We start from the raw sequence: 25107 nt of genomic DNA on the forward strand, positions 1-25107 counted from the left end.
CCTAACTGTGTGAGTTTTTCATGAGCAGACCAGTTAGACTGGGCTGGGCTCACCTGTAGGGCTGGTAGCTGGAAACCAGGAAGACCCTCTAGTGTGGTTCTGCTCTCCCTCTGACCTGAAGGATGGAATTAAGTAGTGAAAGATAACTACCTGGGGCAGTTTCTCAGTATTGTTATTTATGCATCAGGATAAATAAGTGGTTCTTAATCTGCAGTACACTACTCAGAAGGGAAAAGACTGTTAGCTAAGCAATTCAAGAGGTGGGTTATAAAGTTCATTCTTTTACTGTGAGGATGGGGTGGTGACACAGAGGTCTGAGATTTGAGTTTAACTATGAGTAGAAAGATGTAGAGACAATATAAAGATTTTGGTGAGCTATGAAAGATGACAGCCCCTTATCACAAGGACTGGTAGCAGAGGTACCTTTTGGGAAAACATGAGGAGAAAAAAGGATGCTGGTTTTATCATTCTCATTCAGCACTAAGCTCCCAGCAATGCTGCAACATAAGGATCTCAAAAGAAACAAACAAAAAGCCAGTTTAATTCTACAGGCCAACCTTCTGGCTAAAGAGCAGAACTCTACTCCTGGTGACAGGATGAGTGATATTTAGGCACAATCCAAAGCCTGCCTTCACTGTGAAGGAAATGGGGTAACTCTTAAAGAATATTGAGGAGTCAAACTTGAGACTGCTTTTCTCAGGGGCTGGGGTGTAAATATCCCAACTTCTCTGCACCTTGAAAATCTTCATTTTAGTGTATATGTCAGTGGTTGAAGCTCCACTCCTTTGGGAATGTTATTTAACTTACCTGAATTATTGGGGGTGAGGACTCCTGCTTGACCTGAATCCCCACCACTTAGGGATGGTCTGAAAGAAAAAATCCCCTGTCCGGAGGAGGCAGATGAAGGTCTAAGGAGGGGAAATAAAAGCATCAGCAGAGAAAAGGAAAGGTTAAAGTAAAAACCATGTGTAAAGGAAGAGCCTATACATTTAAACCAGAGAGGAAATGAATCCCCTGCTTGCAACTCAGAATACAATTAAGTAATTCAGATGTATATTAGGCACAGTACTGTTCAACCTTCTCTTTTGTTTACAAGGTAGATTATAAACTTCAGTGGTATAGGCCAGTGGAGAAGTAACCACAGGGCTGCTGGCAGAATGTCAGTGGGAACAGATCTCAAGTGAAAGGAAGCAGTATTACTTACCTATAAGATAGGCTGTGAGTGGAAGCTGGTGAAGGGGTTTCTGAAAAGCATAAAAATGAGCCTATGAGATAATTCATGAACCAAGAAGAGATCCAGGTATTCTGGGGGCCAGGGCTAAGGAACAGGGGATCAAAGATTTTGGTATATATGTTAGACTTAGGGGCTAATGGCAAGTGAAAAAGCCCACAAGGCACCTAGCAGTGGATCATAAAGGTGCTTTCCTCTCCCTTTTATGAGTTTATGGGCAAGGATCCATCACTGCTTTGATGTGCTCTAATGTATCTGTGCCTTGGTTTCCCCTCTAAGGTGAAGATTATCAGAAAGGATGGCTAAAGACAAAGGGTCATTAAATTGGCTGGGAGTGACAGCAGTAAAAATGTAGAGTAAGGACCGCCACAGATTCTCTCCATAAAAGGAATGAGAAAACTGGCAAAAATTGTCAGAATCAACTTCTTCAGAGTTCTGGAAATTAACAAAGGGCTTTTAGCAATCTGGGGAACGTTTATTCCAGAAAAATAGCTGAATGTGAGTAGGAACAGTGAGCCTTGTGACATTTTAACTTGCCCTATTCCCATTTCTCCCTCTCCAGCTCCGTGGTAGCCTTGAAAATCAACAGTTTGGCAGTCATCATAGGGGATGGAATGGGGTTGGAGCTCTTTCAAAACCTCATTCCCAGAGAATTGTCATACTTGGCCTGCCTAGTTGTTCACTGGAAGACTTCACTTGCAAGGCTGCCTTTATTTGACCTGACTTGGAGCCAAACTTACCAGGACTTGGAGCTTAAGAGTTCACCAAGTGTGAAAAGCCTTTTCCCCAGGAGTGTTTGTTGCAAATAATTAGAGGCACTTGTTTAGGCTGCCTGAGGAGGTGAATATCAATTGGGGCAAACAATAGGCTAACCAAAAAGCATAAAAGGAAAAGCTGTGGAATGACCTGTCCACCCGGATTTTGAAAAGGAACAACAAGTTCTTGGGAATCTAGGCCATGTGCATGCACAGGGCTGTGTGCATGCTCAGGAAAGACTGAAAAGGCCCTAAGCTCTCACCTTGGGACTACCTTGAGGTCATACAAGCAGAAAGTGAAGGCTAAGGCACAGTCGTCAACTGGTTGCCTGAGTGTTGAAGGTGCACCCCAACACACAGTCCCTCAGCAAACACTGAGGGATTTATTGGTGCTAGGTGTTTAAGGAAAGCTCTGTCCAATCATTAGCTGAACACTAAGCTAACCAAATAGAGACTTCGGTGGCCACACGAGAAAGAATACAGATTTTACAGAATCAGTTTTAGAAAGTCACTAAACAAACAATGACAAACAGCAACAACAACAAACCTTGGGAAGGGAGGAAGTATCTGATTCTTAGAGTTGCCATGCTATATTATTTAGCTGTCCAGTTTTCAACAAAAAATTATGAGGCATGAAAGAAACAAGAAAGTATGACTTATGTAAAGGAAAAAAGCACAAGCAATAGAAACTGTCTTTGAGGAAGCCCAGATACATTGGACTTTAAAGACAAAGACTTTAAACCAGCGGTTCTTTTTTTTTTTTGGCCACGCTGACAGGCATGCGGGATCCTAGTTCCCCGAACAGGGATCGAACCCACATCCCCTGCAGTGGAAGCACAGTCTTAACCACTGGACTGCCAAGGAAGTCCCTAAATCAGCTATTTTAAACATGTTCAGTTAGCTAAAGGAAACCATGTCTAAAGCACTAAACAAAAGTATGAGAATGGTCTCATCAAATAGAGAACACTAATAAAGAAATATTATATTAAAAAGAAGCAAATATAAATTCTGGAATTGAAAAGTACAATAACTAAAATGTAAACTTCACTAGAGATATGAGCAGTCAGAAAAAAGAATCAGCAAATTTGAAGATAAATCAATTGAGATTATCCAGTATGAGGAAGAGAAAGAAAAAGGAATGAAGAAAAATGAACAAAGCCTCAAAGACCCTGGTGGAATACCATCAAGCACACCAGCATGTGCAAAATGGGAGTTCCAGAAGGAGAAAAGAGAGGACCAAGGGCAGAAAGAATTATCTGAAGAAATAATGGCTGACAACTTCCCAAATTAGATGAAAACATTAATCTACACATCCAAGAAGCTCAACAAATACCAAAGAGGATAAATCAAAGAGATCCACACCTAGACTCATCATAAACTGTTGAAAGCTAAAGGCAAAAAAAGAAACTTGAAAGCAGCAAGAGAGAAGCCATTCATCACATGAAAGGGATTCTCAATAAAACTGGCACTGATTTCTCCTCAGAAACCATGGAGGCAGAATATAGGAGGATAACGTATTCAAAATGCTGAAAGACTGTCAATCAAAAATTTTAAATCCAGCACAACTATCCTTCAAAAATGAAGGAGAAATTAAGACACTCCCAGATGAGTGTCAAAATTAAGAGAATTCATCACTACCAAACCTGCTTTGCAAGAAATACTAAAGAGAGTCCTTAAAGCTTAAGTGATAGGACACCAGACAGTAACTCAAATCTACATGAAGAAATAAAAAAGATCACTGGTAAAGAAAACTACATTGGTAAACATAAAAGTATAAGTGTATTTTTGTAACTTCCTCCTATCTGATTTAAAAGACAACTGCATAAAACATAATTATAAATTTATGTTGATGAGAACACAATTTTTAAAGATATAATCTATATGATAACAGCACAATGGAATGGAGAGGGGAATGGAACTATGTAGGAGAAAAGCTTTTGTACACTGTTGAAATTAAGTTTGGTATTAATCTGAACTAGATTGTTATAAATTATGATGTTAATTATAATCCCTAAGAAAATAACAAAAAATATAGTGAAAGAAACAAGGAAGAAAGTAAAATGGTACACTAGAAAACAGCTGTTTAACACAAAAGACAGCAAAAATGGAGGAAGTGAGGCACAAAACATACATAAGACATATAGAAAACAGGGACTTCCCTGGTGGTCCAGTGGTTAAGAATCCACGCTTCCACTGTAGGGGGCACAGGTTCAATCCCTGGTCAGGGAACTAAAATCCCACATGCTGTGTGGTGTGGAAAAAAAAAAAAAAAGACACATAGAAAACAAATAGCAAGATGGCAGAAGCAGTCTTTCCTTATTAATAATTACATTAAATGTAAATGTATTAAACTCTCCAATTAAAAGGCAGAAACTGGCCAAATGGTGAAAAAAGATCCAACTATACATCATCTATGAAAGACTCACTGTAAATTCAAAGACACTTATAGGTTTAAAGTAAAAGGATGGAAAAAGATATTCCACGCAAACAGTAAACAAAAGAGAGCTGGAATGGGTAATATCAGACAAATGCACTTTAAGACAACATTGTTACTAGAGACAAAGGTCAAAAAGATAAAAGGGTCAACCCATCAAGAAGATATAACACTTATATATGCACTTAACAACAAAGTCCTAAAATACATGAAGCAAAAACTGACAGAATTGAAGAGAAAAATAGACAATTCAACAATAATAGAGCTTTCAATACCCCACTTTCAATAATGGATAAAACAGCAAGACAGAAGATTAGCAAGAAAACAGAAGATTTAAATGGCACTATATACCAACTAAATCTAACAGATATCTATAGAACACTCCACCCAACAACAGCAGAATACACATTCTTTTCAAGTGTACAGGGAACTTTCCCCAGGATAGACAATGTTTTAGGCCATAAATTTAAAAGGATCTAAACCATACAAAGTATGTTGTTCAACAACAATGAAATGAAATTAAAATCAATTAACAGGAAGAAATTTGGGAAATTAACAATTATGTGGATAATCAACACTGTTAAGCAACTAATGGGTCAAAGAAAAAAAAAATCACATAAGTTAGAAAATACTTTGAGATGAATGAAAACAAAACACAACATACTGAAACTTAAAGGATGCAGTGAAAGCAGTGCTCAGAGTGAAATTTATAACTGTAAAGGTCTATATTAAAAAAGCAGATCTCAAGTCAATAATGCTACCGTCCACTTTAAGAAACGAGGAGAACTACACCGAAAAGCAGACGGAAAGAAAATGATTAGGGCAGAAATAAATGAAATAGAGAATAGAAAAATAATAGAGGAAAATCAAGAAAACCAAAAGTTGGTTCTTTGAAATGATAAACAAAATTGACTAATCCTGTGGGGTGGGGGGAGGGATAAATCAGGAGGCTGGGATTAACACATACATACTACTATTTCTTTTTTCTTTTTTTTTTTTTAAACATCTTTATTGGAGTATAATTGCTTTACAATGGTGTGTTAGTTTCTGCTCTACAACAAAGCGAATCAGTTATACATATACATATGTTCCCATATCTCTTCCCTCTTGCATCTCCCTCCCTCCCACCCTCCCTATCCCACCCCTCTAGGTGGTCACAAAGCACAGAGCTGATCTCCCTGTGCTATGCGGCTGCTTCCCACTAGCTATCTATTTTACATTTGGTAGTGTATATATGTCCATGACACTCTCTCACCCTGTCACATCTCACCCCTCCCCCTCCCAATATCCTCAAGTCCATTCTCTAGTAGGTCTGTGTCTTTATTCCCGTCTTGCCCATACTACTATTTCTAAAATAGATAACCAGGACTTCCCTGGTGGCGCAGTGGTTAAGAATCCGCCTGCCAGTGCAGAGGACACGGGCTCGAGCCCTGGTCTGGGAAGATCCCACATGCCGCAGAGCAACTAAGCCCGCGCACCACAGCTACTGAGCCTGCGCTCTACAGCCCACAAGCCACAACTACTGAGCCCACGTGCCACAACTACTGAAGCCTGTGCACCTGGAGCCCGTGCTCCGCAACAAGAAAAGCTACCACAATGAGAGCACCACAACGAAGAGTAGCCCCTGCTCACTACAACCAGAGAAAACCCGCACGCAGCAACGAAGACCTAGCGCAGCCAAAAATAAATAAATAAATTAATTAATTTAAAAAAAAACAGATAACCAACAAGGACCTACTGTATAGCACAGGAAACTATACTCAACATTATATAATAACCTATAAGGGAAAAGAATCTGAAAAAAAAATATATATATAGATTCAGTTATATAAATATACATACATATGTATGTATATGTCTGTATTGGGTTGGCCAAAAAGTTCATTCGATTTTTTCTGGAAGATGGTACGGATATATATATATCTCAATTGCTGTGCCGTACACCTGAAACTTAGATGATATTGTAAATCAACTATACTTTAATTAAAATTTTTTAAAAAATAAACTTCCTTTTTAGAACTGTTAAAAAAATGGACTAATCTTTAGCCGGGCTGTCCAAGAAAAAAGAAGAAAGCCTCAAATAACTAAAATCAGGAATAAAAGAGATTATTACTACTAACCTGACAGAAATAAATTGGCTAGAGCACCTATGTTTTTCAAAGGGGTGAATATGAAAGAACTGCAGGGAGGCTATTTGGTGAATTTCAAAAATGGTTTTCCAGGAAGAGATCTGTGAATTTCAAAATTGCCTCTTGGGAAAGAAAGGGAAATCCTCTCCAAGTATACTCTATGGACTGACTAATGCCTTGAAAAACAGTAATAACAGTAATAGTTCTAAGGGGAAAGATACAAGAAATTAAGTGGGTGGAACCAAAATATTTCTTCATTGGAATATTTTTGTGTTTGATACACAGTGAAGAAGCCAGATACCCTTCAGGCTAACATAATTGGCATCTAGTTAATCTTTCTTTTAGATCTAACTTCTACTGCCATCTTGTGGCAATTAAAATCCAGGTCAATTATTTTACTTAAAAGTTACTCTCCGTCTCCTGACCAGAGGGTTTCAATGACTTTCTAATACTCAAGTTTCAATTTTCCCCTTATCAGTTTGAGAACAGAAATATCATTATTTGAAAAGTTGTATCTGGATACCTGGAACCACTGTCTGGAGAAAAAGTAAAATGGCATTATATTATGCACAGGAAACCAGAAATCTGCTGGTATCTGCTCAGAATGTGTTGGCTTCTGACTCCTTCCCCTACCCTGCCCCTCTCACCAGTAAAAGAGTCTCTTGGAGTGCTCCTTCCCTGCAGCGCTCTGGCTCCCTGAGGGACAAATAATAAACATTAATAAATATATCTGGATTCTCTGGCTTCCATATTTCATGCTATGGCTATACACTGAAGCATATGTTTTTCTCCCAGAGTGGGTACATGACACCAGGAAGGAGCCACACTTTATTCCTTCCAAAATGAACATGATGGACACTGTTAATGCAGTCCACTATTTTCACCCCTATTCATTCCGAGTCATGAATTAGGTCAGCTTCTAACATCAGGTCTGAATTGCTGAAAGAGAGTCCAGGCATGGCATCAGATAATTCATGCCAAAACCAATATAAGTTTAGTATTCTTGCTTTAATCTTGGCTTTCATTTAGCATTAGAAATCTCAATCTGAAAAGATAATGTGAATATTTCTTACCTGTCCCAAGTTACTAAAGCCAGCCACTCTATAAGGGACAGATTCCACTGAGGAGGACCGACTATATAAGGCGAAACAAAAAGGAAAAAACAAACCTGGTATTAAACTTTTACACAGACATAAAGTCTCCTCAGTCCCTGTCTCAGCCATATCTAGGCATTTCTTTCATCTTGCATCTTTTGCCAGCAGTTCTAATGCTGCTGTGTAGCTTTCTACTCACCTGACCACTTGGCTGCTATGCTGAGAACTGGGTCGTGGAGTAACTGAAAGGGAATAAAATGCAGAATGAAAAGTTGCCATCAATGGTGCGCCCTGCCTTGCCTAGCCTACCTGTTGCAAGTGAGTGTCCAGGAGTATGGCCTTTTCATATCATACATAAGATTTGGAAAATCACATTATACTTTCTGAGAGGAAACCATCTTCCATATGGGAAAAGGATATTTACTCATCTCACACAGATATTTGGGCAAAACATGGTCTCTACCTGACTGTGATGGAGAAGTAATGCCCACTGGTCGAGGTGTGGTTGACCTGCAAGGAAAAAAAAAAGAAAGGCTGCTCTATTTTCTCTAAGCAGAACTTAGTGCCACCTTAGAGGATCAATCAGGTCATTATTTACAGAAATAATAGCCTTCTCTCAGAGCACAAATTGCTTACTAATCATGTATTACAGGTATTAGCCCAAAATACGGAGGCAAGGTTTCCATATGGGACTCCTTGGCTCTCCAATTCCCTAAACGAAATCTTCTCCACTTCTCTATTGCCCATAATAGAAGTTCTGAAGTCCTTCTTTCTTCCTTCCCGTAGTGCCTTACCAGGTACTCTCAACTTTACATATATCTATCCATCTGTCCATCCATTCATACATCTGCCATTCCCTCACTCCCTCCATCCCCTCTTCCATCTATCCACAGACATTTATTTAGTGCTCATATGCCTTAGATCCTGAACTTACAAAGATAACTAGAATATGGTTCCTATTTTTGAGAGGCTCACAGGCTAGTGGGAGAGACAAAAAGAAAAAGAGCAAACATAAGTGTTATAAAGGGTATGTCAGAAGTACGGAAGTAGATATGGGAACATATGTGTATGTATAACTGATTCACTTTGTTATACAGCAGAAACTAACACACCATTGTAAAGCAATTATACTCCAATAAAGATGTTAAAAAAAAAAAAAAAAAAAGAAATGCTCAGGGAATCCTGCAAGGGGCAATGAAAGGACACTAGACAGTAACTTGAAGCTGTGAGGAGAAATAAAGATATCAATAAAAACAAATACATGGGCAATTTAAGCTAGTATTATTGTTACAATGGTCTGTAACTGCACTTTTTCTTTTCTACATAATTTAAGAAACAAATACCTTGAAAGATAAAAAAAAACAATTAGTGTAAAAGCTAGTATTACTGTAACTTTGGTTTGTATCTCTACATTTTGCTATCTACATAATTTAGGAGACTAATGCATTTAAAAGAATAATTAGTTTCTGTTTTGGGGCACACAATGCATGAAGATGGAATTTTGTGACATTAACAACCAAAAGGAGTGGGGATAAAAAAAAGAAGTACGGAAGTATGATAGAACACTAGACTCTAGCTTCTGTGAATCAGGGGCCATGTCTTTTTAATTCACCAATACAGAGCTGATATTAAAAATATATAATAACTGGTAGGGTACAGACATTTACAATTAGAATAATCGGTGATGTACACCCAGCACCTAACACAGTGCTTCACAAACAGTAGGTACTTAATGAATATTTATTGAATAAATGAATAATAGAATATCTAACTCTGCCTAATAAAGTGCTGACAGAGGAGATGACACATGAGTTCAATTTTGAGGGATGAGTAGGATTTCATAAGGTGACGGTCAAGGGTGAGCATTACATCCAAGATTTTACTTCAGCACTTTTCAGTGGGTAACTCTTTCTTGGAGAAGTGAAAGATAAAGATAAATTCATAAACCATTCCCTCCACCTCAGAGCCCACACAGGAGTTACAGCCAAGTGCCAAGAAAGGATAGAATTCACTTTGCTGTACAGCAGAAACTAACACAACATTGTAAAGCAACTATACTCCAATTAAAAAAAAAAAAAAAAAAAAAAAAAAGAAAGGATAGAAATTTTCAAAGAGGGATGGTATGGGGCCTGATAAAACTGACCTGCTTCCTTGGTACCAACTTGGAGATTCCTGTAGGTGAAAAAAATGGGAGTGAAGGGAGCTGTAGCTCAATGGTCCCAATCAATGGATCTTACTTGTCAGATAACTAAGCTGCAATGTCCTCTAGTTGTGGTTACTAAGATTCCCAATAGAAGAAAAAACAGCAACAGTGAGTGTTTCCTCAGAAAATTATCAGCTTTGGGGGGAGAAAATTTTAGTACCTCTTCACAAAAACACATTGGGAATCCTGTAGACTGATACACGGGGGGAAATATAGAGAGTCTATGGGGAGAGCAAGGAAAATGACAGGATTACAATGTGCTAGAAGAGTTACAAGAGTAAGATCAAAAGGAACATTATATAAACACAAAGGACAATCTTGGGAAGAGAGAAATGTCTAGGGAATAGAGTTTGAGGGACAGGAAAGGTCCTGAGGTGCCTTGGGATTCTTGAAGACAAATTTTAAGTTACCACAGATATCTCTTCTATAAGAGAGCTTCCCATGTGTTATGCCATGACTCACTGATACTCGAGAATGGGTTACCACTGTGCTAGATTTTGTCCTTTCATCCCTCCAAGGTCTTCTGTGGCCTCGTCCATTTACTACAGTGTGCTTGCTGTACAAATATTATCAATTATTACCAGCCATGATGTGAAAAAGGTTAGGAAACACTAATTCTATTCAGTCAGCTAGATAGATGGGCCAAGTAAGAGAAAATAATAGTATGGAAAATCTATTTCATTCACCTTTATGATGGCAAGCAATTTCTTCAGTTCTCCATTCTCTTTCCTTAAGACTGACAGCTCTCTAGGCAAAAGATGGAAAAAGAAACAATCAGCTCCAGCAGGTCAGTGGGATAAAAAACCTGATTATTATTATCAACATCTAGTTAATGCTTCTGGAGAGATGCTTGCCACTATACAAGGTGTTTCTGTCAGAGATCTAGTGATTCAGGGGGGCAATGGCAGGGTTTTGGTGGTGAGAAGAATCAGGTGGACAAAATAAGCAGTCACTTGGTATGATTTCAGAAGTTTACACAGAATTGCATTTCCTCTCCACACATTTTCCCCTGGCCTGCTGATGTCTGAAAATTTCCATCAGGGATTCCATCTTTTAGCTTAAGATTTCCAAAACACATGGACTTCCCTGGTGGCGCAGTGGTTAAGAATCTGCCTGCCAATGCAGGGGACATGGGTTCGATCCCTGGTCTGGGAAGATCCCACATGCTGTGGAGCAACTAAGCCCGTGCGCCACAACTACTGAACCTGCGCTCTAGAGCCCATGAGCCACAACTACTGAGCCTGTGTGCCACAACTACTGAGCCCATGCGCCACAACTACTGAAGCCTGTGAGCTCTAGGGCCCACGTGCTGCAACTACTGAAGCCTGCGCGCCTGAAGCCCATGCTCTGCAACAAAAGAAGCCACCGCAATGAGAAGCCCCAGCACCACAGTGAAGAGTAGCCCCCGCTTGCTGCAACTAGAGAAAGCCTGCGTGCAGCAACAAAGACCCAACGCAGCCAAAAAAAAAAAAAAAAAAGAACCAAAACACACCCTCCTAGAGGTAACATTTTAAATCTGCCATCGTTATTACTGTGAAAAAGCCATGTCTGATTTCTCTGAAGAAGTAGTTTTCGACAGATGGAAATAAAACGGGAAAGCTATAAAGTAGGGAAGGCCCCTTGAGGGAAGAAAGAGAAAAATAAAATGGAGATTGAGAGACCAAAAATTCTGTACCTGACTTAACCAAGACAAACAAACACATATGGAGCAATTTTTAGGCTTTGGAACCATAAGGAAATAAGGGCTACAGCTTCTATGAGAAGAAAAAGGCTCTCTGGTGATTTCATTCGTCACTTACTTGTCCTGGTTAGTCAGCGTTTTCTGTGCCTCCTGCATGGCAGCTTCTAACTTGGTAATTCTATGCTTATAAAAGGCGATGAGGAGATCTGTTTGCTTCTTCTGGAAACTCCACACCTGCTAGGGAAAAAGAGACCTTTGACATACAACCCCCATAACTCCTTTCCCCTTACTTGTAGCAACAAATGGAAACCCATCAATTCATACTCTATTACTGATCATTTTCTTCTGGAGCATCTGACCTAATTCATGATTCCCCAAAACTAGGGAAAGCCAAAACTTTTCATTTCCAGAAAAGTGCCTTCCTAATATCTTAATGAGAATATTCTGACATAGAATGACTCTTTAAAAATATAACCATTCATCTTGAGCAAGAAGAGTGACAACCAAAAAAATGTTTCCAAGCTTAGAACTGGTTCTGACCTTACTTGTTTACTATTAGCTTGGACTCAGATTCCATATTCCTAGCTCTACAGAGCACTGGTAACCAATTTACTTTCCCTGAGATACTCACACAGAGACACTTGCAGGCTGTTTATGTTGCTACAGTAAAGGGCAAAGAGGCACAGAAGGAGATTACCTATTCCTGAATTTTATTTCTGGCCATGGGTAAATAATTTTATCTTTTGCTTTAATTTACCATTTGATATACTAATGTGCCTATCATGGGATTACTGAATCAGATCAAAAGTTAATATGTGGAAAGTATTTTAGCTTTGTCAGGTTCTACTTTTGAATACACAGCAGTATTCAGGTCTCATTTGTTTCCTCCCTACTCAAACCGTAAACCTTTTTTCTTAGGTCCTTCCTAGATCTGGTACTTTTGTCATAAACTTTTTGTTCTCATCTAATTTGCAAGTTGCTTTTGCCACCTTACTAAAGAATTCTACTTCCGAATTTATATAGTCTCTACACTCTTTCCTTTCTACTCAAAAGCAAACTAAACTAATTCTACACAGATAAGAATTCACTGTAGTCTATTTTTTTAAAGTTGTTCTTGTTTTCAATAAAAGTAAAACATATTCATTTTAGAAAACTTGAACAATGCAGAAGCAGAAAAAAGGCACTCAATCCTGGGAGTTATCTAAAATGGCAAAGGGTTGGCGAGCAATAGATATTATGGATAGATACAATATATAGCCAAGAGACCTACTAACCTACGTGCCAAAACTACTTTGGTGCTCAAAGAGATTTGAGCGAAGAAGAATCCTAAAAATGCTTCCTTATCAAAAGCAAGGGGACTTCCCTGGTGGTCCAGTGGTTAAGACTCCATGCTTCCACTGCAGCGGGCACAGGTTCGATCCCTCATCAGGGAACTAAGATCCTACAAGCCACGCGGCACAGCCAGGGAGTTAAGTTTTGGGTTATCACAGTTTGTGATCAAAGCCTCTCACACTGGGGCTTAAGGTTCCTCGACCTGCTCAGTAGTGATAAAGAACTCAACTACACTGTTTCAGAAGTCTTAAAAACTGACAGGTAAACTTTTTCTTTTCAGGTAAAATAATCTTCAACTAAATAAAACCTTTCTTCAAAGGCACCATTGATTATCTCAGTTGTTCAGTCTTTAAATTCAAGTGAGGGATGGGAAACTGATCTGATCTATTTATGAGATCAGGTCTTGACCCGATTTTATTCAAACGATTTATATGGTAGTTATTTAAGTATGTTAGCAAAACATATGACTTCCAAGTCAGCCAACTAATGATCAGGGCCAGCTGCCTGTATTTGTAAATAAAGTTTTACCGGAATACAGTCATACCCATTTGTTTACAGATTGCCTGTGGCTGTTGTTCTGTGCTACAACAGCAGAGTTGAGTAGCTGCAACAGAGGTTGCACAGCCTGCAAAACCTAAAATATTTACTAACCTTTCAAGAAAAAGTTTGTCAGTCCCAACACTAAATTTATGAAAGTCTTTCTTGGGCTTCCCTGGTGACGCAGTGGTTAAAAATCAGCCTGCCAATGCAGGGGACACAGGTTCGAGCCCTGGTTGGGGAAGATCCCCCATGCCGTGGAGCAACTAAGTCTGTGCGCCACAACTACTGAGCCTGCGTTCTACAGCCCGAGAGCCACAACTACTGAAGTCCGCGCGCCTAGAGCTCGTGTTCCACAACAAGAGAAGCCACCGCAATGAGAAGTCCGCACACCACAACCAAGAGTAGCCCCTGTTCACCGCAACTAGAGAAAGCCCGCGTGCAGCAACGAAGACCCAACGCAGCCAAAAATAAATAAATAAATAAATTCATTTAAAAAAAAAAGTCTTTCTCTGTATTTTCGTTTATCTTTTTTTTTTTTGGCCACGCTGTATGGCATGTGGGATCTTCGTTCCCCGAGCAGGGATCAAACCCATGCCCCCTGTATTGGGAGCGCAGAGTCTTAACCACTGGCCCACCAGGGAAGTCCCTCCGTATTTTCATTTGTGCCTTTTGCTCTGAATTTGTCTTTCTTTGTGAATCTATATCTTTCCCTCTCTTTCTCTCAACCTCTTCTTTCTCTTTATTTCCTACTCTATTTGATGCTCGATTTTGTCTGTTCTTCCTATTTGTATTTACTTAATGGACATTTATGTTACTTCTTAATTTTAAAGTGGATGGGCCCAACAAAATGGGAGAAAATATTTGCAAATCATATATGTGGTGAAGGACTTGTACCTAGAATATATAAAGAACTCTTACAACTAATAATAAAAAGACAATCCGACTTAAAAATGGGCAAAGGATCTGAATAGACATTACTTTAAAGATGACAAACAAATAGTCATAAGCACATGAGAAGATGCTCAACATCATTAATCATCAGAGAAATGCAAATCAAAACCACACCGAGATAGCATTTCACACCACTAGGATGATTATTATAAAAAAAGACAGATAAAACAAGTGTTGATGAGGATATGGAGAAATCAAAACCCTCATACACTGCTGGTAAAAATGTAAAATGTGCAAGCACTTGGGAAAACAGTCTGGCAGTTCCAAAAGTTAAACATAGAGTTACCATTTGATCCAGTGATCTAATTCCTATGTATATATCCAAGAGAAATGAATATATGTCCACACAAAAACTTGTATACAAATATTCATAGCAGCATTATTCATAATAGCCAAAAAGTGAAAACAACCTAAATGTCCCTCAGTGTATGAATGAATACGTGAAACGTATATCCAGCCATATAATGGATTATTATTTGGTCATAAAAAGGAATAAAGTACTAATGAAGTTCTAATACATTCTACAACATGGATAAACCTTGAACACATTATGCTAAGGGAAAGCAGTGCAGGATTCAGACAATAAATAAATTATATAATGTTAGAGATAAGACCTATGATGAAAAATAAAGCAGGGTAAGAAGTAGACTTGGGGCTGCTATTTGAGATATGAGAGTCAGTAAAGGTCTGACTGAGGAAGAAAAATATGAGCAGAAGCCTGAATGAGACAATCTAGACATTACTTGGATCAGTTATTCAACTTCACAGATTGGGAAAACACATTTTCAGACATTGCTGACTTCACCAAATGGGCACTTCACTAAAGTGATGATTAACTGACCCTTTTCATGTATTTTATCTTGATTACTTGACCATGTGTAATTGGTCCCATGATTAGGCAGGGTAGAATTCAGACTACATATAATTTCTCTACTGATCATTAACTAACCCTTGGTTTAGTTATTAACCAAAGGTCTGCTCTTTCTCTTGTTCATGTGACCTTGTTTACATTTCTCCTTGAGTCTCAGCTGGATTTTATCTCCCCATAATGTTAAATAGTATCTCAAATATGATGGTTCACCCAAGCAGCTAAAAGCAGGATGCACTGAAAGCCTTAATTTCCCTTCTTCTATCTCCAGAGTCAGGATTGAGGGGGAGATACCAAAGAAAAATTAAATCTACTATCTTCAGCCAAACATGACAAAGGACCATCTTCACGTTTAATAAAAAAATATTCTCGTAAGAACGAGACGAGTAGAGAAGAAAAATAGTGATAAAATCTTAAGAAATGTGCCCAGATAGCAATCCCATGAGGCTATGAAATGATCTTGGTGGAGAACTGGAGAGTGGAAGGGAAAAACTAAAGTTTTTAGATTTTGGGAACTTTCTCAAATGGTTGTCCTGTCTCCTCTTCACTTCCTTCCACAATTCTATTGCTCCTGACCAAGTCAATGGCATGACAACATATCACGCATCAGGAAAAGAAAAATATCTTCCAAAATTCAGGCAACCTATTATAAATACTAACTGAAGAATTAAATACATATGTGTTGCTAAGAGAGGTTATTGAAAAATACGAGTGGAGAACAAGAAATCCCTTTTTGAACTTAGGTGTATAAGCAAAAGCTTGAAAGTTTGGCTACTATATCCATTGTTTGCAGGGTCAGGCCTGTATATTCAAAGCAATTTTTCGAAGATTCATTAAATGTGCAAAGAAAGAAGACAAAGCTCTCTAGAACCTTTTTTATCCTCAAAAATTACTAAATAGAACTAGGAAGCACAAGGCAAGATGTCAGCTACATAGTAGTTTTTACAGCCTATCACAGATTCTGGGTGAGTAAAAAGTTAACTTGAGATTTGTATCATCAGGAAAGAAAGCAAACAGGGCAGCCTATTTCTCCCCATTGTATACAAATATACAAATGCAGTTAAAGAGAACCTCTGGAAAAGAAATAAGATGCAATTATAACTTGCCTGGAAAATCAGATTTTCTTCACTTTTATTTCTCATACCTGAGAGATGTGACTAAAATACTGCAAAGCTGTATCCACAGGGCTTTTGAAGTACATCTTCTCCTGAGGTTTCAGCTATGAAGAGAGTAAGACACATCCACAATGGAATGAAATAAAATACAGGTAAATATGGTTAAAGACATAGTACCCTTTCTAAAGCACCAGGTATTATTCCACTGTGCTAAGAGGGCGATCACTATTGCACTAGGAGATGTAGACTACATATCCTAATCCTTCTTACCTCGTGCTTCTGTGACAGTAGTCACAAATCCACAAGTAATTCTTTTATCTCTAGTTTACCTCCTTTTTTTTTCAATTGCTATCTACACGTTTTGTTTGTTCCTTTTTTCTTTCTTTTTAAAAAAAAATTTCAGTTTTTTTTTTTTGGCCGTGCCACGTGGCTTGCGGGATCTTAGTTCCCTGACCAGGGATTGAACCCAGGCCCCCATGGTGAAACCCCCAAGTCCTAACCACTGGACCGCCAGGGAATTCCCCCCAAATTTCAGTTCTTAGCCACTGTATTCTTTGTATAGTTCCTACACACCAGGAATGGGATAAGATTGTTCGTGACGGGGAGGAAAAACTTACATTATCAGAAAGAGCCAGATACTTGCAGGCAGTTCCACAAACAGCACATTTTTCTAGCGGGGAAAGGGGAAAAAAATGTTTGGTTCTCATGGGCATGAGGTAAGATTTTCCTAAAGTACATGATAACAGTCAAGTAGGCTAGCTAATGAAAAGAGAGTTCTTACTGAATTCAAAATGTCATTGTGCTATATAAAAGGACATCGACTTGAGTTCCATTCTCGAAATCAGTGTTTCCAAACTTGTATGTTGATGAGAAGTAACACTTTCACACTGTACCTCTACCCATCTCCCTTTCTATAAATTCCCAGTTTTCTTCTGCAGGTGAGGGACAGTAGCCTCCCAGCAGGAGTACAGGAGTGTACATTTACTAGAGTCTGGGAAGAGTACCAATGATCGCAACTTTAAGTTATTATTTTTTTATTCTCTCTACCTGACAGTAGGCACACATTAGGCACCATAAGAAACTCTTCAATTATTCCTGCCTTGTTCTCACTTTGCTAATATTCCTGGATATTGTTTTGAAGCTCTCCTACTCTCATTCTCTAATTAACCCAATCTGAAAGATGTGGAAATTAAAATTCCTAATCTTCCTTTGAAGTTAAAATTTTAGTAGCAGTGCTGGTTATTGATTAAGATAAATGCCGTGTCCGGAGAAAACATCACATGACATATGCTTCACCCAGACAAACCGCTCCAAAGTGAGCTGCTGTTACCATAGTAATAGCTTTGTTACATTAGATAACTTAAAAGGGTCATGAGATTCACATAGAGAAAAAGCTTCTCCAGAGGCTACCTAACCTGACTCTTCTTTCCTTGGGGATGAAGTTTTTCCCCGTCTTCCTTCCATATTATTGCCAGAGGGAGCTAGCAAGTGCAAATCATTCTTCTATTTAAGAAAAAGACAAAACAAACTTCCACAGCTCTCCATCACCTGCAGGATAAAGTTCAGGTTCTTTAGCCTGGTATATAGAGCCTTCCATCATATGGCCACTACCTACCTCTCTAGCCTCATCTCTCACCATTTCTTACTTTATCCTTTTATGCTCTACCAATCCCAACCACGTGTACTTCCCTGTACTAAGTTTAATAATGTTGTATTCCTTTACACATGCTGTTCTCTTAAACCAGAATGATCTTCCCTGCCTAATTCACTTGGCAGACTCCAGTTTATTACTCAAAACTCTATTGAAGCAACACCTCTTCTATGAAATTTTCCCTGATCAAAACATCCTAAGTCCCTCTTCTGGACCTACTACCCAGAATACATACCTACAGAATATAATACGTACCTTGTAAGTATTTTAGCATTAAGAAAAAAAGACACACCTTAAATTTGTCTCTTCGAAGACTTAACAGCTGCAAGAACTTGGTCAAATCACCTATTTGACCAGCTCCTCATTTGTAAAATGGATCTACTAATAATTACCTCCTGGCATTGTGGTGAGGATATGTAAAATTGGTACACATGAAAATGCTTTTTAAACCACAAAGGTATCACCCACCACTATCACCATCGTCAACATTTCTAATTAAATTGATTTCATAGATTATACTACTTCCCATTAGAAATGGCTCTTGTTATCAACCACTTTCCCAATTTCTATTCATTATTTTTATTTTTTCTCTTTTCTCTAATCAGTCTGATAACCTTGTGGCTTTCCCTGCCACAGGCTTCAGAACACTGACAAGCACCTTTTGATGTTCAAGTAATAGACAGTCCATTTGCTAAATCATGCCTTTTAATGGATTCCTCCGATTTTCATAATCAACAGTTTCCTATTATACCCACACCACCTTCGGCCTACTAAGTGATTTTTATTCCAAGTTACACAGAGAAATGGCTAATCATTATTTATAGGTTAAAAACATTTTTGCCTGAATCTGAAAACAGTTAAATCACTCACCCAGAGTCACACACTTTTTACAGAAAATATGGCCACAGCTGGTGACAAAGAAATGGGCCCCATCTTTTTGGAAACACCGGTTGCAGTGAAACCAATCCATTCTGCAGCAGAGAAAGAGAATAACCTGGGGCATAACATAATTATAGCTGTTCCAAAATCTACTTAACAATGTTTGCTTAGTTTCTGCTAACTTATTGGGATGTGGGCATATTATTGTGGGTATTCCAATTGGATGTGAGGAAGTACATATACCTCTGAGGTGAAAAAAGCAGACTGCAGACTATGCTATGCCATTTTCTAAAGAGAAAAAGTATACATATTTAGAAGAGCAACAGGACAATGATGATTTTGTTTTTGAATGGTGAGATCATGTGTATGTGTGTGTGTGTGTTGCCTTTACACTTTTTTTGTTTTCTAAATTTTCTGGATTAATTCAGGTACTAATTTGTAATTAGAAAAAACAATCTTAAAAAAAAATCTATTTCTTTCCTAATAGTTTCCTGTGATACAGCAAGATGGAGCAAGGAGGAGGTAGTGGACCAAATATACAAGATCACATATTAGCCACTTGGGACACATTTTATCTAATGGAAACATTGTTTGTGAATGATGTCTCAGCTTTTCACATTTCCTTCTACTCCACAGAAACTCAGAATCATAGATCTGGAAGGGATCTTGAAAATCATTTAACATTTTTTCCAATCCCATCATTTTTCAAAAGATGTATCTGATATTCACTGAAATGTAAGATTTTAAATGAAGAAACTGACATAAAAAATACAGAGCTGATATATAGAGCTGTAATTAGTTCATACATTTAATGGATTTACGCTTAGTTTCATGAATATACTACAAGAATGTAATATATATTAGTTTAAATTCATTTAAAATTAAATTGAGGGAAAAAATCAAAACAGAAGGTAAAATTTTTCCCCACTGAAGTCTTTTTTTTTTTTTTGAAGTCTTTTCTTTAAAAAAATTTTAAAGTAGTTTATAGAGACATTTGCTCAAAGAATATTGGCTGGTTTGTGCCACACTGTAATATTTTTGTCACATAAGGGCAAGATTCACGATAAAAACTTACTGAATAAACGTTTCAATGCAAAGACATTACATAGAGGCATGAGCTTCAGATACCTATTTGTTGCTCACAGATACACTAACTTCTACCAGAAAGTGCGTCTAAAGAACTACTGAAAAGGTCACAGTTATATATGCCCTGGTTTGTTTAGGGGAAGCGAGAACAATTTTAATCAAATGCGTCGACCAAATGAACCCTTTAAAAGAAGGGCCGTTAACAGGATTTGTGAGGGCAAGACTCGTCTGATTTTTAGGGGTGATGGAGATTTAGCAGAGTCTCAGATTTACCAGTAGCTCTTTTTTAACTACATTCCCTACCTGCTTGGCCGCAGTGATCCCAAAAGGCCTCGGATCTCACCGAAATCAATCAGTTCTCAAGAGGAGCTGGAAATGGCGGGAAAATACACAGCAAGCCTGGCACCGGCGAGAGGCAAGAGTCTGGGCGTGGCCCGCGACGGTGTGTGACAGGCGTGGGCGGGGCCCAGGAGTGGGCGGGGTCCAGAGCATGCGCGAGGCGTGGGCGGGGCCGAGAGGCAAGAGTGCGTTTTCTTACAAGTCCGGGAAAATCTACCTCATGTAAGATTGGGAACAAATAAGAAATATGATCTAATCCCATACATGCTATGGAAACAACAAGGTGAAAATAAACCTAATAATGTTCAAGCAGACAGTAACACACTAGAAAAATGTGGTCACAAAGCAGATGAAAACTTTAACTTAGTATTTTTTCCTCTCTCTTTTTTTAACCTAATATTTTTAAGGGAAATAAAATAATAGATGATTTGAAAGAAAAGCATAAATCAGAAGTAGAAAAGCTAAAAAGTGATACGGGTAGAGAACAGTCGCATATTAAATGAGAACTAACCAGTCTCAGGAAAAAATTTTTTTAAACTTTTTTCAGAAATAAAAAAAGCACATTTAAGGGCTGAAAGGAGAATGGTTTTTCTAAAAAGAAAGATAAAAGTTTTCAAGAGAAAGTGATAGATATAGAGAACAAGCAAAAGAGACTTTACACACACATTTATCCCCACAAGGAAAACCAGAGCAATGTATCAGAACAAATAGTTAAAACAAAATTTTGAGAAAATTTTCCTGAAATAAGACTTAAGCCTACATATTGCAAAGGCCTACAGTGTATAGGAGAAAACTGACCCAGAACAGTTTAAACCAAAACATTTTCTAGTAAAACTATTAAATTAGTCTTTAAAGATAAGGAAAAACCCCTTTGAGCATCCAGACAAAAAGTACTAATCATTGATAAGGAAAAGAAAATTAGACAGGCTTCTTTACAACATCATTTTATGCTAGACACAATGAAACTGCATTTTCAAGATTTTCAAAAAGAAAATATGATCCAAGAATTTTATATCCCCTTATCCTGTGTTCAGGTGTAAAGGCTGCTGACAAAAAATCTGAACATGAGCTTTTCCTGAGGAAGCTGCTAAGTAGTGGTTCTCAAGCTTCTTGGTCTCAGAACTCCTTTACCTTTTAAAAAGTATTCAAGTATTGAATTCCCTGGCGGTCCAGCGGTTAGGACTGTGCGCTTCCACAGCCGGCGCACAGGTTCCATCCCTGGTCAGGGAACTAAGATCCCCTATCCCCGGATGCTGTGTGACACTGCCAAAAAAAAAAGTATTGAAGACACCCTTCCCTACAGAGCTTTGGTTTCTGTGGATTGTACTATACCTATCAATGTTCACCATATTAGCAATTAAGATTGAAAATTTTTTTAATTTTTTTTATTCATTTGAAAACAAAAATAAAAATAAACCCATTAAATGTTAACATAACCTATGGGAAATAACTATATTTTCCCAAATAAATACAATTTAGTGAGAAGAGGGGCATTGTTTTTGTTTTACAGTTTTATAATCTCTTACTATCTGACCTAATAGAAAGCAGCCGGATTCACACATCTGCAATCACTCTGTTACACTGTACTGTTTTGGTTGAAGTGTGTGAAGATCTGGACTCACTCAAATACGTAGATGGAAAAGGGAGTAGTATTTTAATAGCCTATTTAGATACTTGTGAACATTTTTCTTTGATACTAAACCAAAATTCAAGAAGTGGGAGTTTGTTAAAAGCTAGCTGCAACGTGGGATCTGACACAATATCAATGAATGTGCAACATTTTGCATTTAGACCAAATTGGTCATTGGGAAAATATTGGTTCACTGAGTTAAACACATTGACACATTTCATGATACAATATTAAATACTGACACACTTCATTATACAATATTTGAAAATCACTTTTATTTGTATCACTACCTATCTCACCAGAAAAGTCTTTGAGTATTGGGAACTTGTCAGGTTCACAGTTGAAGATACAAGTTTCCCAAAATTCTAATTTTCATCTGAAAATTTGAGTTTTATCATTGGCAATAAATGCTAAGTGACTTGTTTTCCTTGAAGTGACAAGCTCATTTTGTGTATTTTTGAGAAAATGTCTACCAAATACCCAAATCTGAATAAGTATAGTTTGTTTGTTACTTGTTCTTTCAGGTTAAAAAGGTGTTCCATTAAAAAGTGATTCGTTCAGCCCACAACTCAAACCATTGCATAGTTTTCCTAAATATAATCTTAATTCTACTTAAGCATTCTGGGTCATAGAAAAAGGAGAAAACTTTCAAAAACATTTTATGAGATGAACTTAGCAAAAAAAAAATGATAAAGATTGCACACATACACACAAGAAAACTATAGAACAATCTCACTTGTGAATATTGGTGCAAAAATCTTAAATAAGATAGAAAATAGAATAGAATCCAACAACATATTTTAAAAAGTATACATTATGACCAAGTGATGTTCACTACAAAAACAAAAGGATTGTTCAATATTAGGAAATCTATTAATGTAACTTATTATATTAAATAATATTTCTAAGAAGAAATATCATACGTTAATCTCCACAGTTGCCACTAAAGCATTTGTCATAATTTATATCCATTTTTGATTTAAAATTTCAATGAAGTAAGAATCAATGGATATTCCCTTAATATGATTAAAAGATGTGTGTGTATGTGTATGCAAAATCCAGCATGTTTTTTATTTTTATTTTATTTACTTATTTATTTATTTTGGCTTTGCCAGGTCTTAGTTGTGGCACGCAGGATCTTCATTGCATCATGCGGGATCTTTTAGTTGCGGCATGTGGACTCCTTAGTTGCAGCATGTGGACTCTTAGTTGCGGCATGCATGCAGGATCTAGTTCCCTGACCAGGGATCGAACCTGGGCCCCCTGCATTGGGAGCACAGAGTCTTACCCACTGGACCAACAGGGAAGTCCCCCGCATGTTTTTTACATGAGGGAACATTAGAGTCATTCCTGCTAGTCAAGAATGAGACAAGACTACCAGTACCACTTAACATGGTATGGGAACACTAATTTAAAAGGATAAGATAAAAACACCTCTTTTAGCAGATTATATCATTGTATGTTGAAAAATCGGAGAGAATCAATCAAGAAACTACTGTAAATAATAAGAAAATCTAGTAAAGTAACAAGTTATAAACTTAACAGAAAGAAATACAGTAACCTTTCCATATTCAAATAATAATCAGGTAGAAGATGTAAGAGGAGAGAAGACTATTTAAAATAAAAACAAAGATAAAATACTTAGGCAATAACTTAACGAAATATATATGAAGAAAACTTTAAACCATTATTGAAAGAGACAAAAGTCAACATAAATAAAATAGCAAGTCGACATCATAATGTTGGATAGGAAGAGTCAACATCCCAATGATGTCAATTCTTCCTAAGTTAATTTATAAATTTAACTTGATCCAAAACAAACAAAAAACACAGGTTGCCTTTCTAGAATTAAACAAATTGATTATAAATTTCATATGGATTATATCTAAACAAACAAGAGTATCCAGGAAAACCCTGAAAGTCTTTTAGTGTCATGTGGGGTGGGAAGCTAGCCACACCCAATATTAAAACATATTATAAAATCTCTATAATTTAAAAAGTGTGCTATTGGTGCATGGGTAAACATACAGACCAGTAAAATAGAATAGAAAGTCCAGAAATAGAAACATGTACATTTGAAATGATTAATTTGTGATAAAGGTGAGGAATTCAGTGGGGGCGGGGTGGGATTGAGTTTTTTTTGTTTTTTGTTTTTGTTTTGGCCTCACTGCGAAGCCAGTGGGATGCGGGCTGACCAGGGACAGAACCTGCGCCCCTGGCGGTAGAAGCGCGGAGTCCTAAACACTGGACTGCCAGGGAATTCCCAGGATTGAGTTTTTTAATAAAGAGTTGAGAAAACTGGATAGCCATTTGGAAAAATATAACATTGGGTCTGTATCTCACACTGTTCACCAAGATAAATTTCAAGTGGATCGGAAATCTAAATGTAAAATGAAACATACAAGTACTGGAAGAAAACATGGGTGAACACCTTTACAACCGAGGATTAGGGGAACTCTTCCTATGATCCAAAAGTCTAGAAGCAATAAAAGAAAAGATTGATAAACTTGACTACATAGCAATAAAAGAAGACCTTTTAGATGTCCAAACTCTCTCTCTCTTTCTCACACACACACACACACACACACACACACACACAGAGAAAAGCCCACTATAGATGAAATAAAAAACAGTGACAGGGGGCTTCCCTGGTGGTGCAGTGGTTGAGAATCTGCCTGCCAGTGCAGGGGACACGGGTTCGAGCCCTGGTCTGGGAAGATCCCACATGCCACAGAGCAACTGGGCCCGTGAGCCACAATTACTGAGCCTGAGCATCTGGAGCCTGTGCTCCGCAAGAAGAGAGGCCACGATAGTGAGAGGCCCGCGCACCGCGATGAAGAGTGGCCCCCGCTCACCGCAACTAGAGAAAGCCCTCGCACAGAAACGAAGACCCAACACAGCCAAAAACAAATTAAAAAAAAAAAAAAAAAAGGATACAACAAAAGGAAAAAAGCTTTAAAAAAAAAAAAAACAGTGACAAATTGGGGAATAATATCTTCAACTTAAATCACAAAGGGCTAATAGCTTTACTATACAAAGAACTTCTAAAAAGAGAAAGCCAGTGACAATAGAAATTTGAGCAAAAGACATAAACAGTTCACAGAAAAAAAATTTTTAATGGCCCTTGAACATATTAAAAGATATTCAATCTCACTTTTAGTGGGATAAGCAAACAAAAACTCCATCAAA

The 25107-nt window shown here is 37.8% G+C and overlaps 1 protein-coding gene across 8 annotated transcripts in view; it reads right to left on the reverse strand.

Annotated features, from left to right (window-relative positions):
- The window catches only part of RNF212B (ring finger protein 212B), a 48182-nt gene that overhangs the window by 1599 nt on the left and 21476 nt on the right, over positions 1-25107 (reverse strand). For 2 of the 8 annotated variants that reach the window (XM_082386229.1, XM_082386234.1), the window contains 13 exons: positions 18855-18955; positions 16951-17003; positions 16363-16437; positions 11646-11764; positions 10533-10593; positions 9787-9815; positions 8107-8153; positions 7843-7885; positions 7623-7683; positions 7197-7245; positions 1205-1244; positions 808-908; positions 54-115 (listed from right to left, as the gene is read on the reverse strand). In XM_082386229.1, the coding sequence (XP_082242355.1) occupies positions 54-115; positions 808-908; positions 1205-1244; positions 7197-7245; positions 7623-7683; positions 7843-7885; positions 8107-8153; positions 9787-9815; positions 10533-10593; positions 11646-11764; positions 16363-16437; positions 16951-17003; positions 18855-18955 (841 nt within the window). The other 6 variants (XM_082386232.1, XM_082386231.1, XM_082386233.1 and 3 more) reach the window with 6 other exon arrangements.

Source organism: Balaenoptera borealis, assembly GCF_965194805.1.
Source record: "Balaenoptera borealis genome assembly, chromosome: 3".
NCBI classification, from domain to species: Eukaryota; Metazoa; Chordata; class Mammalia; order Artiodactyla; family Balaenopteridae; genus Balaenoptera; species Balaenoptera borealis.